This window comes from Macrobrachium nipponense, chromosome 30, assembly GCF_015104395.2.
Source record: "Macrobrachium nipponense isolate FS-2020 chromosome 30, ASM1510439v2, whole genome shotgun sequence".
In the NCBI taxonomy this organism is placed as follows: Eukaryota; Metazoa; Arthropoda; class Malacostraca; order Decapoda; family Palaemonidae; genus Macrobrachium; species Macrobrachium nipponense.
The window spans coordinates 55841357-55857406 of NC_087218.1; the positions used below are offsets into that span (position 1 = coordinate 55841357).

Genomic DNA, 16050 nt, shown 5'->3' on the forward strand with positions numbered 1-16050 from the left:
CTATATTTTTGTGTGGTTCATCAGACTACATTTATCTTTTCCCGATCTTTTTTGGAATACCCGTCTACAGTCTTTATACCAAGACGGAAGTTTAAATTTCACTTATAATATAAAAAAAAAAACACTGATATTTTAAGAGTTTTCATTCATGGTTTTTCCTTGAATGATTCATTTGAAAATGAAACTTTATGTAAGGAGGACTATATATAAGCACAGTTAAGCTGTGTTTTGCCAATATTCACTTTTAAGGCATATTAACTATCAATTTGATATTGTAGGCTTACATGTAACTGGAGTGTATGTCATGAAATATTTAAGTTCATTGTACTACTTTGAAACTTTCATACGTATCTCTAGAACAGTAGGACAGTAGTTTTACAGGGAAAGTCTTTTTTTCTTTTGCTGTATGGTCATAGTTCTTGCTATTTGCAGATAATTGGTACCTAACTCTCTCTGGCGAGGGAACTGCAGCTTTGCAAACTCAAACGTTTGAGGCGTCACCAGCATCTGCTTTTTGCCTCACTTTTTATTATTTCTTCAGTGGTGCAAATGCTGGTGAACTGTCGATTATATCCAGGTCAGAATGTGGTTATTTACTTCAATTTGTAGGAATTTTGTCGTTGAAAATATATTTTTCTAATATTTGATAACATCAGAGCTCAAGTAATGACAGTTAATTGTCAAGTTGTCTCCAAACTGTGACACTTAAAAATGCATTCATCACAGCTCTGAATTTTTCCATTGCACATACAGTATGTCGATATATATTAGAATGAAGAAAAAAGTCATATTGTGTAATTTCATTACTTCTTGATACTGATGCAGTAATCGGAGATTTTGTTTGTTGTAGGCATGAAGGAGATCTAGAAAGAATAGTGTGGACTCAAGGACATCCACAAGGTGATGAGTGGATAGCAGCTCATGCTGACATCGACTCTAGGTCAGCTGCTTCAGTAAGTCAAGTCAGCAGGTTATATTAGAGTGGTCTGGTTAAACTACTTCATAAAATAAATCTTAACTCAGGTGTTTACAGAAATTCTCTTTGAACACAAATTTTGAGTGATCCGTAGGGTACTGCGGCATGGTATTAATGTATACCTTTGTTCTCCTTTTTCAGTTGGTCATTGAAGGAGTTGTTGGCGCCAACAAAAATGGCATTATTGCTATTGATGAAATCTTGATACATGGTGCATCATGCGATGTACTTCAGCCTACTGACACTCCTAGTGAAGAATGTAAGTTATTGTTTGATTATTAGCAAATAAATTTCTGGGCTCAGCCGTGTCGCTCCGTGAAATACGTTCCTTTAGCGCTATTTCTAAGGTAAAATATTGCTAAAATACCAGAGAACTGCTATGTTTTAAGTGTAAAATCTTAAAAACACACGGAATACAAAGCATGCATCATGAGATACAGCAGATTACTTAACAATTTAAGGATAATAAGAGCTGCTTGAATCACACTTCATGTACTGTTGGGACAATCAAATATTCCGATGTATAGCTACCAATTTGAAATGTGCAGCAGTCTGTAGGAATCTGTTTAAAGAAGCCGAGTGACTGAGAGAACAGTCTTCTTTAAGTATGCTTTTTCTTTTCAGTAATGTGTGACTTTGAAGACTCATTTTGTGGCTTTGAGATAGAATCTGTAGAAGGAAGTTGGATCTGGATGTACCCCAATAAGGACAGCTATAGCTTCCCTCATCCAAAGAGAGATCACACCTGCAACACTGGATATGGTGAGCCCAATTCATTTGTAGTTATCAGAGTACTTTCCATGAGAGGTGTAATGACAGTGTTTTTATTGACAAAGTGAAATAGTGTTGGGTACAAATACAAGTTTTGTGGATTGAGGCTTTGTACACAGTCAGAGTTCTCTTTAGCACGAGGTAGAATTCAATCTCCATCCTTGTCAAGTCTTTAATTTTTTTATAAATATTTAGGATTTTCTATAAGAATAATAGTATTTGGTCGTGCAGATTATTTCCTATCTGTAGGTTTATGAAAGCTTAGAAGAGAAAATATCTCACATGAAACCCTGTAAGGAGAACATCTGGATGTTTTTAAGATAAGAATGATGATGAAAGAATTGGTAGATCATTTATATGGGCACATAGTTTATGGGCATTTAAACAGCTAACACATAAGATTAAGTGTAGTAAATATCAAGAGCCAGGTTCAAGTTTCGATTCAAAACCAGAAAATTTTATGATATTGCAAAGACGATTATGTTTTGAAATAATTTGATAATGTATCTTTGATATTTATAAAATAACTAGGGAGTAGATAAGTAATATATTTAAAACATTCTTGGCAAGTGTATCTGATTTTCAATCATCTCTCTGTACTTTTCAAATTTTCATGTAGAGATACTGTATTAATGATATTGCAAGTATGTTCTTTGTGCTGTACTTGTTTTAATTTAAACATAGAGTACATCAACAAGCAGAGAATCTTAAGTATTGTAATAGCCAGTGTTACTTGATAACCATAAGAATTTTTTGTCAGTTTTAATTTGATCTGTCGCTCTTTTACCTTAAATAGGCCACTACATGGCTGCTCCGCTGGTGAATAGTGTTGATGGTGTGGTGGGAAGGCTGAAAACCCCAGAATACCAATTGGAACGCGAAAATCCTCAGTGCCTCACTTTTTGGTATATGCATAATGGTGAAACTACCAAGGACTCCCTGACTGTTTATGTTAAACATGGTTTAGATTTGTTTCCACAAGCAGTATGGAGAGAAAACAGTAAGTACATGTGTACTTCAGTATTTATTCTTCAGAATACTTGATTGTACACATTTTTAATCTCTTTAAGAATGATAATTATGCCAGACTATGAAAAGAGTCCTTCGTTTCGTTAATGGGGTCAAGTAATTTCAGGGTTGGATGTATATTGTTTAGATTTGTATTCTTATAAATTCCTTTTCTAAGGATATAGGGTATGTGTCTTTGGATGTAGAGATGCTTCAAAAGTTGTTTAGAGCCATTTTCAGTCATCTTCTTCCGTGAGCTTAGTCGCTAGTCAAGGCTGTTGATTTTGATTAACTTTTTCCTGATGTTTCTAGTTTGTGTCTTCCTTTGTCTATTTCTTTGCTTCTTATGTCTTCTTGAATGCAGTCTCTCCTAATTCTCAGAGTTCTTCCTCGCCTTCATTTCCCTAGCTCTTTCATTGCCATGAGGTCTCATTAGGTGCCTAAACCATCTCAATCTTGACTCTTGGGATGTCTTTGACACCTTTTAATAATATACATTTTTCATGGGGCCTAAAACTTATTTCTGGATATAGAAACACTTCTGCAGTTGAGAATTTTTCAGTATGGGGACCTTTTATCCAATCAATGTAAAAGATGTTTCTGTAGGTAAAAATGCTTTTTTTTGGTGAATGGATTTTTATTTTATTTACTTTTGAGAAGTTTCCTGTGCTGCTTAGAATTTGTCTTATCATTATTATTGATTTTTTGGTTGAGAAATTAAGACATTTTGTAGATAAAAATACTTCATTTGCTGTTTAGACTTTTGTAAAGGTTTAATTCTACCACTTTTTGGTGTGTGTGTGTGCGTGTGTGTGTGTGCATATGTAGGGAGGAGTAAGACCTAATGAACTTTAATTCAACAAAGTTCATTAAATTATAAAGTAAAATAAAATTTTGCTGGTAGATCTAACAGAAAATGAGTTGAATACACTCTGGGGCATTGATTCATGAATTCATAAAACTAATTTCAACTTTTTTGTTTCTTAATTTTCCCATCTTCAAGGGAAAAGAAGTTAAAAACTAATTTTCTGAGGAATTAAAAGTCAGTCTTGCAATATATTAGACACTTTAACATCTTAGAGGATATTTTATAAACTTGAACCCTTTGTTTTGTCCAGTTACTCTCTGTGTCAGATGTGTTACTCTCTCTTTCAGAATATTGTTTTTTTTATGTTTTAATTAGTTTTCATTTACATATATTACCTTTGGCAGTGAACATTATTTTTCTGTAACTGATTTCCTCTTTGAAAGAAATAAATAGCATATAATTTTGATTTAAATCTTACTACTGAAAATTATGCAGTAAATCATGGTGGTTTATGCCAAGTTGAACAACAGGCAGCAGAAGAGACACGCCTGTCTCAGACCTTGGTCAAAAGAAAAAGTAAATGCATACCAACTAGATGGCTTGGCTTCCACCCCTACCGTTGGTAGCAAACTATCAATAACCACCCTGTTTATTAGTTAAAAACATTGAAAATAAATTCAATATGTAAAGGCCTCAGGTTTATATGTTAGGAAAAACACAAACTACTTTAAAAATTTGTCATTTCTTGGAACAACATAGAATTTGAATAAGGAACTAAATGTCTATTTTTATTTTCAGCCAATCATGGCTATTCTTGGATGATTGCTGACATACCCATCCCAACTGGCAAATATCACTTCCAAGTCATTTGGGAAGCCAACCAGAAGAAGAAAGATTCTGATGGAGTTATTGTTATTGATGATGTCACTCTCCTCCTTCAAGAGTGCCCAAAGATAGGTAAGGTTTTATGGTATTTACAGCTCTGCATTTCAGAGTTAGCAAAGTTCTATATGTATTGACTTAATTTATAAAAAACTAGCTTTTTTATGAATATGAGTTTTTTTGTGAATATGTGCAGAGATTACTGGATGATAATATGTAATGTAATATTATTGAGTGCTTGGGTGAGACAAATTTCTTTCCAATGATGATATAGAAATTAATTTGATAAAGAAATCGTCTTATTTACTTAAAGAGTTTCTTGACTTGCTGTGTTTAGTACCTGTACTATTGTCATGGTTGGTAAATTGCAACTTCTCAGTAAAGCTTATACTAGACTTGTTATATCACGGCTATTTTGATGTTGGTTTCTGTGATGACCTCACAAGAAAATCATATGATAAATTATTGTTAGTTGTAGAGGACTGAGTATACCGAAGTAATTTTGTAGTCAAGTCTCAGTAACTGTGTTGTGTGACTCTGTCAGTGAATTTCGGCTTCACTGGAATAATTTATTAACCAATAATTGTGGAATTTTTAATGTTAAATACTTTATTTGCAAAACTTGATTTATTATAAGATTGTATTTTTCATATCCAAAACCAATCCAATTTATGTTCACTAGTTTACATGCTGTTAAGGACTTTAAAAACTAGAAACTTTAAAATGTCTATGCAAGGTACCAACCTCTTGTTTTACCAGTGCCATGCTGCCTGGAATGGTAAAGTGTTAGTTAAGATTAGATTCATCGTTGGATTGAGAATTTCAGAGGCTACCCTTATGGTGAGTCTCACGATGTTACATGTGTCATTGATGCACTGACCATATTATGATGCAGGAGCAGGAGCATCAACTTCATTGTCCAGTATCATTCAATTTTCCATCGGCACCTTTCCTTGATGAAGTTTATATAGTTATCGATTAATTTTTGTGTATGCAGATGTTTTGTTGACTCTCTCCAGTGCACTCTCTGAATTATGCTCCACAGTAGTGAAGGAGCGGTGCTGCTCTTGTTTTGCCATCATTCAGATGTTTTAACTTAATTCACCCTTTGCTTGAGTTATATGATGTAAGGAATAACTTACATTCCAGTAACCAAACTATTTATCTAGTGTTCTTTCATAGCTGTTGAGAAATGAAGCCACTTTTGTGTAATCTAGACTTTATGCATCTACTCAGTCTAGTTGTTAGAAAAGTGTCACCAACATTTTTCCCATATCACTGCGTTAGTTGTATATAGAAGAGAAACATACCCCCTCCTGTACTTTAACGGGGTCTTTAGAGGTAGCATCTGAGTACAAGTCTCTGAACCAGTTGATTAGGCGCTATGTATGCATATGGTTGTATGCCAGGAAGAGTCAGTAGAAGCTTCAGCCATAAGGACCATATGTGTAATTTCTAGAAATACTATCTCATGAAAACTACATCATGAGATGGCTTTGGCCTTATAAATGTTGCGTTCATTTTGCCAAAACATTATTTTCCTTGCTCATCAGTTGTTAAAAGTTAAAAGCACCATTCATGTTTCACTGTATAGTCAAGCTGTAATTATAACTGGGTCTAGTTTTATGGGGTTAGGTCTGTTGAGAAAGCACTTTTAACTGTATCCTTTGGCAACAAATATTTAGTTGGTACTATCCAGTCCATAACGATGTAGCACCATCTCATGCAAATTAGTGATACAGATTCTGGATTTCTCACAACATTGCTTCATATTACTACCCTTATTGAGCAATATGTATCTAGGGTACTAATAAGTTTGAAACATCTTAGGGTCTTTGTTTAGAGCTTAAAAAAAAGAGATGAGATAAATAAATAGAAAGAGAAGGTAGAAATAAATGCTTTTGGCACTGAAGTGATATTGCAAAGTGCCATTAGCACCATCTGTGGTGCTAATGGCACTTTGTATCCCTTATGTCACACTGTAAGCAGTACACCATGGATGGTGTACTTCTAACTGGAGAGGGCTATGACTAAAATAGCTTGTAATATATTATGCAATGTATTATTACTATTTTTTTTGGCCTGTCACAGTCATCCTATTCGACTGGGTGGTTTTTATGGTGTGGGTTCCGGGTTGCATCTTGCCTCCTTAGGAGTCCATCACTTTTCTCATTGTGTGTGATGTTTCTAGTACTAGCACACACTTCTGCGTGAGTCCTGGAGCTACTTTGGCATCTATTTTTTCCAGGTTCTTTTTCAGGGATTGTGGGATTGTACTTTGTGTTCCTGTGATTATGGGCACAATTTCTACTGCCATATCCCATATCCTTCTCATTTCTCTTTTCAGGTCTTGATACTTATCAATTTTTTCTCTTTCTTTCTCATCTACATACTCTGTTGTCCCATGGTATTGAGACATTAATGAGTGATGCTTTCTTTTTTATTTTGTTATTATTATTATTTTTATTTTATTTTATTTATCACAGTCCTCCAATTCGACTGGGTGGTATTTATAGTGTGGGGTTCCGGGTTGCATCCTGCCTCCTTAGGAGTCCATCACTTTTCTTACTATGTGCGCCGTTTCTAGGATCACACTCTTCTGCATGAGTCCTGGAGCTACTTCAGCCTCTAGTTTTTCTAGATTCCTTTTCAGGGATCTTGGGATCGGGCCTAGTATTCCAATGATTATGGGTATAATTTCCACAGGCTATCCCATATCCTTCTTATTTCTAGGCTATCCCATATCCTTCATTCTATCAGGTCTTGATACTTATCCATTTTTTCCCTTTCTTTCTCTTCAACTCTGGTGTCCCATGGTATTGCGACATCAATGAGTGATACTTTCTTCTTGATTTTGTCAATCAACGTCACGTTTGGTCTATTTGCATGTATCACCCTATCTGTTCTGATACCATAGTCCCAGAGGATCTTTGCCTGATCGTTTTCTATCACTCCTTCAGGTTGGTGCTCGTACCACTTATTACTGCAAGGTAGCTGATGCTTCTTGCACAGGCTCCAGTGGAGGGCTTTTGCCACTGAATCATGCCTCTTTTTGTACTGGTTCTGTGCAAGTGCCGGACATTCGCTTGCTGTGTGGTTTATGGTTTCATTTTTTGTATTGCACTTCCTCCATATGGGAGAGATGTTATTCCATCTATCGTTCTTAGAACATATCTGGTTCTTAGGGCCTGATCTTGTGCCGCTGTTATCATTCCTTCAGTTTTCTTCTTGAGCTCTCCCCTCTGTAGGCTTTGCCATGTGTCATCGCTGGCTAGTTCTTTAGTCTGTCTCATGTATTGTCCGTGCATTGGTTTGTTGTGCCAGTCCTCTGTTCTGTTTATCATTCTCCTGTCTCTGTATATTTGTGGGTCTTCGTCTACTTTTATCAGTCCTTCTTCCCATGCACTCTTGAGCCACTCGTCTTCACTGGTTTTCAGATATTGCCCCAGTGCTCTATTCTCGATGCTGATGCAGTCCTCTATACTTAGTAGTCATTATTATTATTATTATTATTATTTTTGCTCTATCACAGTCCTCCAATTCGACTGGGTGGTATTTATAGTGTGGGGTTCCGGGTTGCATCCTGCCTCCTTAGGAGTCCATCACTTTTCTTACTATGTGTGCCGTTTCTAGTATCACACTCTTCTGCATGAGTCCTGGAGCTACTTCAGCCTCTAGTTTTTCTAGATTCCTTTTCAGGGATCTTGGGATCGTGCCTAGTGCTCCTATGATTATGGGTACGATTTCCACTGGCATATCCCATATCCTTCTTATTTCTATTTTCAGATCTTGATACTTATCCATTTTTTCCCTTTCTTTCTCTTCAACTCTGGTGTCCCATGGTATTGCGACATCAATGAGTGATACTTTCTTCTTGACTTTGTCAATCAACGTCACGTCTGGTCTGTTTGCACGTATCACCCTATCCGTTCTGATACCATAGTCCCAGAGGATCTTTGCGTGATCGTTTTCTATCACTCCCTCAGGTTGGTGCTCGTACCACTTATTACTGCAAGGTAGCTGATGTTTCTTGCACAGGCTCCCGTGGAGGGCTTTTGCCACTGAATCATGCCTCTTTTTGTACTGGTTCTGTGCAAGTGCCGGGCATTCGCTTGCTATGTGGTTTATGGTTTCATTTTTCGTATTGCACTTCCTACATATGGGAGAGATGTTATTTCCGTCTATCGTTCTTTGAACATATCTGGTTCTTAGGGCCTGATCTTGTGCCGCTGTTATCATTCCTTCAGTTTCCTTCTTTAGCTCTCCCCTCTGTAGCCATTGCCATGTGTCATCACTGGCTAGTTCTTTAGTCTGCCTCATGTATTGTCCGTGCATTGGTTTGTTGTGCCAGTCCTCTGTTCTGTCTGTCATTCTCCTGTCTGTATATTTCTGGGTCTTCGTCTACTTTTATCAGTCCTTCTTCCCATGCACTCTTTAGCCACTCGTCTTCACTGGTTTTCAGATATTGCCCCAGTGCTCTATTCACGATGCTGATGCAGTCCTCTATACTTAGTAGTCATTGTTATTTAGTTATTCTTATTATTATTATTATTATTATTATTATTATTATTATTCTGTAAAGGTACCTGCAATTTTGAATATGGCACTTGTGGATGGCAGAATCTTTTTACAACTGAAAATGTTACTGACGATATAGATTGGCTCCAAGGAAAGGGCAGTGACAGCCTTGATACAGAAGCTCCAAGCTCTGACCATGCTAACAGTACTGAAGGTTAGTGGTTACAAGACAAAGTTGAAGATTGTTGGTAATTTTCTTAATATTTTTGCATAATATTTTTGTATAGTAGTACTGCAAGATTTCCTCCTTTTTCTCCTCCTTTATAACATCGTCTCATCATCTCCTTTTGATGAGACTTCAATAACCCCATTACTCTTGTTCTGGCATCCATGGAGGTCCCATGTCATTTCACCAGGATGTATTATATTACTGTGTCTTTGATTATATTAGCATCCAACCTCTCAGTCTAGCCTCTCCTTTTAGGTATTATTATGCAGAAAATGCATAAATTTTGAAAGCTTTTTAATTGTAAAAAAAGGAAGATTTACAGGAACATTTTTATTGATGAAAGAAATTTATTTTCTATTTTTGTAGCGAAATTCCTGTATGTTGATGCATCACAAGGCTCTTTTGGCACTGCAACATTAGAGAGCCAGTTACTTGTCCCTGAACAGCATAATGATTTCTGCTTTTCATTTTGGTATTATATACAGGTATGTACTTTTAATAATTTACTTACATTTCTGTTTTCATGAATGTCCATGCATAATTGTTGATATGTACATATAGTATAGTATGTTTCTAACACTATATGGTGAAACACTAACATGTTAAGGGGTACTGTTTACTTTATACTTTATGAAGTACACTCTAGACAGTACTGAGGGTGTTGTGGGTGGCACTATCTTGAGAATAGTGGTGGGAAACACTATTTGGGATGATATGTTGATATGTGGCTCAGTGTGAAAGAGGTAACTCAAGAAAGAGATCAAGATAAATTTCTCATGTTCATACATAAACATCCTTCGTGATAAATTTGTAGTGTTCATACGTACCAAAACAGCTGCAGTCCCTGTATTTTAATATTGAATATCACTTACTGTATGGTGATTGGGCTTGATAGTTATTTTATAGGGGAGATTTTTATTTCTTTTTACAATTGAAGATTTGATCTGTGGGTAGAAGCCCTTACTCATATGTTGAATGTTAGTGCTGAGTTTCAAAGAGCTGAAGCTACTGAATGGCTCCAGTTGAGAGTAAGGGACTCCCAGTAAAGAAAGGGTTGCTCATATGAAATGTAAAAATGATCTCTGGGTGTGTGTTCAGGCAGAAACAGATCACTTTGTTAATTATTTTAATTTATTGCTAACAGTACTACAGTACAATATATCAAGATTTAATACACAATAAAAGAGTCTTATATGTCTTCATTCTGTCAAGTTGCAGATCCAAAGAATACTACTTTGTTTTAAAAAACAAAGCAGCTTCAATTTAGTAAACAAAAACTGGATTGCTTGAAAAGTCAGTATTATTTCATGAATTATAATTTGGGAAAATTCATGTTTTTTGTATATTTAAAGATACTGTTTGTCTTTAGTTTATTTTAAAGTACCATTAGTAAATTATTGTATGTTATTTATTACTCTCAGTTTTGGGGCTTTATGTCAAATGAGACAGAATTCTAGAGAGAAGTAGGGAAGCAGTTATTTTATAAACCTAAATGTGTGAGATATAGTCATAGGTTCTGTGACTTTGATGTTTAGGTTACTTTAGTGTAATAGGGGACATATTGTTTTATTTTTGTATTTGAAAATTAACATATATGATGTGGTTTTCTTGTCACATCAGTACACAGATTATTTACCTACACAAATTGGAGGGCCTTTGTTAATAATTTTTTCATAGTCATAAGTTTGTTATGTTTGCATAATTTTCCTAAATAAATGTAAAATACTTGCAGTAAATTATATATATACTTTAGCACAAAATTATATTGTTTTGCCTTATCTCCCTCAATATTTAGGGTAACATTGGAGGGCTTAGTATTAGCTCTGTCGTTGCCAGTGGCAAAGAAACCATTCTTTGGGAGGAAATAGCTCCAACCAACGGTAACTGGGCACAGGGACAGATCCATGTTCAAGCAAAGGCCTTTATATTTGAATCAGTTGCTTACCAGGTAAGTGCTATGGTGTTATGGTTCATGATGCTCTTGCTTAAACTTACTGATATCTAATGATGTTTTGAGTCCATCAGCTTCTTAGGTTAAATTTTCTTATTCATTAGTCTTGGCAAGAGGGCAAGGAATTCTCTTGAGGAGAGATACTATAAACCATTTTGTAGTGATGACCTAAGGTACATATCTAGTCAGCCCCTGAAATGAAAGAAAAGAGAATAGAAAAGTGAAATTAGTGTAAACTGCGCCATATTTGACATAACATTAGTTAAAAGTTAGTCGTTAAAGTAGATGAAGTGCTGATATTTTGTAGATAAAATGTGATTGTTTAGTTCTATGACTTTTGAAAATCATATCAGCCACTTACAGGAATTGTTTAGTATACAGTAATGTACCGACGCTGAAAAGTTGATTACACTAATAAGAGACTCATTATTTTTGCCCTCTAGTGTCATGAACTTATTAAGTTTGACATATTTACCATTCATTTTGCTAATTTTGCTAAGAAGATACCATTCTTGTTAGTATTGCATGGCAGTAATTTTTTTTCTCAAGTATATTCATCTTATATTGGAAAGATACATTAAGCAATTTACTATCTTCTTTGATTGCAGCTTTATATTAAAGGGATCAAAAACAACAACAGTTCAAAAATAGCGTTAGATGATTTTGACTTTGAGAAAAATAAAGAATGTCCTAGAATGCCTGTTCCTTCAACACCCACACCCCAAACAACACTTGTACCAACAACACCTGTGGGAGAGATCTGGCACTGTTCCTTAGATGATGAAACATGTGGGATGGAAGTATCTGAAATGTGGGTGAAAGTTTTGGATGATCATCCAACACCAGAAGGTATGTGTTTTTTCTCTACAAAATTATGTTTAATAGTACGTATAAATTTTACAGATCATTGCTAATTACTAAATCTTATGGCTAGTTTTGCCAATGAAATATGCAAAAGAATGTCTTATGTAGACCCATTTGTTTATATAGTATATAGAATATAGTATATAGTATATAGTATATAGTATACAGTATATAGTATATAGTATATAGTATAAAGTAGGTTTTGTAATATAACTTCTCGTGAAGATCTTGGTTTTAATGCATTATGTAATGACCTATTTTTTATTAGGGATTGGATCGCAATGCCTGTCAATGATGGGAAGCGAAGTTAAGGGCAAAGCCAAGATTCCAGTCCTAGAGGGGCAAGGAAAATATTGTCTCACTTTTTGGTATCTATTACTTGGTGGGAACTGTGGAGAACTGACAGTGCTTGTAGCGTAAGTTTTTGTCAAAGAAATTGTTTTTAATGTAAGAAACTTATAGCAGCTCCATGTGTAAATTGTTTCTCTTGTTAAGTATGTATAGTGAAACCTGGATAATCTGATCTTTTGAAATTTACCTTACTGATCTACCACTTTCTCAAAAGTGTGACATATGAACTTTTTCAGTTAACTTTTTTGGTAAACTAGATATAATATAGTATGTACGTAGTTGCTTGAAGAATGTTTTTTGGCTCCTATTCCACATTTCAGTTTCAAATTTGAAATATAATTTTGTAGGCTGTATTTTAACCATCATCCCAGTTGAAAAGTGACTTGACTTTAACAAATGATTACTAGTTGATGCTCATTATTTATTTCTTGGAGAGAGTATCAACTAGACATTTTGCATGAAATTTTGTATTAATTTCATTAGGCGATCAGCTAACGTATGGAAGAGAAAGCTGCTCAAAGTCTGACAGTGTAGAAGGTTGCAAAAGAAATTTGGACATTGTGTCTGAGAAAAAGGAGTGATTTAAAGGTTTAACTCTTTAGAGGAGTTAATGGCATGTAGTTACCCCTCATGTAAATATTATTCAAATGTGTACCCACAGATTAAGTAAAAATAGTTTTACTTAATTAACTAGTTTCCACAGAACAGATTGCACAGCTGTAAATAAAAATTCATATCAGAGAGAGAAAAGACCAATAAAATAACATGGAACAAGCAAATATGTAAGAAAATCATTTATCATAAAAAAAATTATAGGAAGTACACAATACTGAAAAAATAATTACTCTTTGAGAAGAAAGTGCATCTCAGGCCATACTTTACTGGGGGAACTGAAACCAAAGGCTACAGAAGGGCATAGTATACATTGAGAGAGATGATCATCATTGATATTGTAATTGCATTTGGCTAGCTAATACATTTATTAATACACGAAAACTATATGAAAAGAAGTTGACTATGTAACACCCTTTTCTGGCCCTGCTTTGGCATTTTTCTTGTTGAACTTTCATCAAGACATGTGCTGGTATCGTCAGGTTGTGTATAATAAATATTTCTTTATTCATGTTTTTTCTTCTTCAGTGAACAACATAACCCCATTTCTAAGATGTGCCAAATTATCATAGAATGTTCTGTGGCTTTGTAATTTTTATGTAGTAATTATGATCTATCCAATCAAGTTCTAGCCACTACCAAGTCCTCAGTCAGTTCTATTCCTTGTGTTTAGAAATGTAATAGTTCTTATTTCTTTCTGCTTTCCCCACATTTAATTACCTATATATTCATGAGTATAATTAATTTTGTCAGTTAAGAAGTCACTTATCTCTAATGCTTTTCAAGAAATATGCAAACTAGGCTGCATTTGTTTATGTTGTATGTTTGAATGAAATGGCAGCGAATGATAGCCCCTGTTTGATATCATTTCATGTCTCTTTTAAAATAAATCTGTATTTTGCAGAACTGAGGAATCTACTGAGCCATTATGGACAAGAGGTTATTCAGAGGGTCCAGATTGGCTCTTAGCTGCTGTTGACATTCCTTTTAAAGGAAAAACTGAAGTAAATATGAAATAAGATTCTTTTATGTGATTGACTGGCAGTAGTCAAATCATATTGTATCTTCACTCTCTTGCTTGTAACTGAAAAACCAACCTTCCCCTCAGAGTGAGAGGCTCAATAACATTCCTTGCAATTTTACTGATTGTTCACAGGCAGTGATTTAGGGTTGCCTTGAAAATGTTAATGCCTCAATTCAGATTTTGTTCTCTGTTTATATTACTGTATCCTTTTGTTGTTTGATTTTGTTGGAAGTAGAATTACTCTTACTTAGGTTTCAGGGAGACACTTTATTAATTTATAGTTGTCATACTTTTGGTTGGAGTTTAGGTGTAGGTGTATGTATAGCATTATTTCTCAGAGTGCTTTTTATTGCACATATATAGTACTATCTGTTAAAAAAAATGTTCTTACATTTTTTTAAAAATGTTAAAATTATATTTCTGTTTAGTATTTTAAGTTTCTTTAGCATTTATGCTATATTTGGTCACAGTTTTATGAAGCAATTGTCTGGTTACACTGGATCATTTTTGTACTATGAGAGTTTTCTGTAACTGACCTCATGTTTTCTTACTATAATGTAATTACAGTATAGTATTGTACTTACCTCAGACTTACATTGAACTTGTACTTATATTTTGCATTCTGTAGGTCCTCTTGAATTTATTTTCATGATATTAAAAGCCTAGTATATTATATCCAATACCATGGTCATTGTCAGTCATTTTGTCAATACGCAATTTATTTAACAAAATCATTGAATACAATATTAAGCAATGTTAGGGCTAAAGCAAAAGGTTTGGATTTAACATTACTTATCATAATCAAAGCTGTGATAAGTAGTATTTCATTTTGTTCACTCTGAAGATACTGTTGAACCTAATACTCATTATGGTGTCATTTTAAAGTAAAGGTTTACTTTATTTTGGTGCCTAAAAGAGTAAATCGTCCTAAAGATTTCATTAGTTCTTGATAGTTGGCATAAATAAGTAACTGTACATTACAGCAAGGCCTTGTGTAATACATTTTTGGATGATATTAAGGATTGCCCCCTGGAATAGGCCAAGATAGAACAGTTATACGTTAATAGATGCAACTAGGAAGCCCAACTGAAAGGTTATTGGAAAGATTTGTAAATATATTGAATGATGTAACTACTTTTCCTTTCGTTACATGCCTTAATATTATTTGCGTTCATTGAAATTCACTTATTTTCTTATAGTATTAGAAATGTTTAATAACATTACAGTAATAGAAATGTTTAATAACATTACAGTAATAGAAATGTTTAATAACAATACAGTAATAAAAGCGTTTTTTCTTACAGATTATTTTCTCTGGAATTCGTGGCAAGAATCCAGAAGGTGATGTGGCTATTGATGAAATAACAGTTCTGTCATCTGATTGCAGCACCGTTCTTCCAACAGTAGATCCTGGTGACAGTAGTAAGTATTGGTTTCATGAATCAGGAACTTTTAATTGACAGAGAACCAAACATGTGTACAATACAGACCACAGCATGTTTGCATCTTGAAGTATATTGTAATTATATCTCATGTCATTCATATTCTAAATAAAAAAATTTAACTTTGCAAGAATTTACATTGTAAAAAGCCTTAATGGGATAAATAAAACGCAGTATTTCATATTTACATTTCTTCCCTAAACAGTGTGTGACTTTGAGGATTCAGGAATATGTGGTTACAGCACTGTACCTGGGATTGGTAATTGGCAGCGGCTGTATCCTTATGCAGACAATTTTAGTGTCCCCCATGCTTCTGTTGATCACACATATAATACAGGCTATGGTAAGTGTTTTTTTTACCATTGCTGAAAATGTACAGGTCCAGGCTTAGCGATGAAGACTTTCTTTAAATTTTTTTTAGTGATTGGTTAAAAATGCATAATGTAACTATTTTGCTCATTACTACTTATATCTGTCACACTCAGCTTCAGTGCTGAGGATTTGCATTTGCAAGAATACCTCAATTACTTATACGTGTAATGTTGTTTGACTGTTACTGTATTATTCATTTTCTTCCTCTCAACACATAGTACAGGTACAGGATAGTATTTCCT

General features: G+C 34.5%; 1 protein-coding gene across 1 annotated transcript in view; it reads left to right on the top strand.

Moving 5' to 3' along the window:
* LOC135202165 (uncharacterized) overlaps positions 1-16050 on the top strand; it is a 193387-nt gene that overhangs the window by 15985 nt on the left and 161352 nt on the right. Inside the window, 14 exon segments of the mRNA XM_064231420.1 lie at positions 433-577; positions 851-953; positions 1118-1235; positions 1601-1738; positions 2544-2747; positions 4362-4520; positions 9028-9177; positions 9559-9677; positions 10988-11140; positions 11752-11992; positions 12276-12423; positions 13875-13974; positions 15299-15416; positions 15642-15779. Coding sequence (XP_064087490.1) covers positions 433-577; positions 851-953; positions 1118-1235; positions 1601-1738; positions 2544-2747; positions 4362-4520; positions 9028-9177; positions 9559-9677; positions 10988-11140; positions 11752-11992; positions 12276-12423; positions 13875-13974; positions 15299-15416; positions 15642-15779 — 2034 coding nt within the window.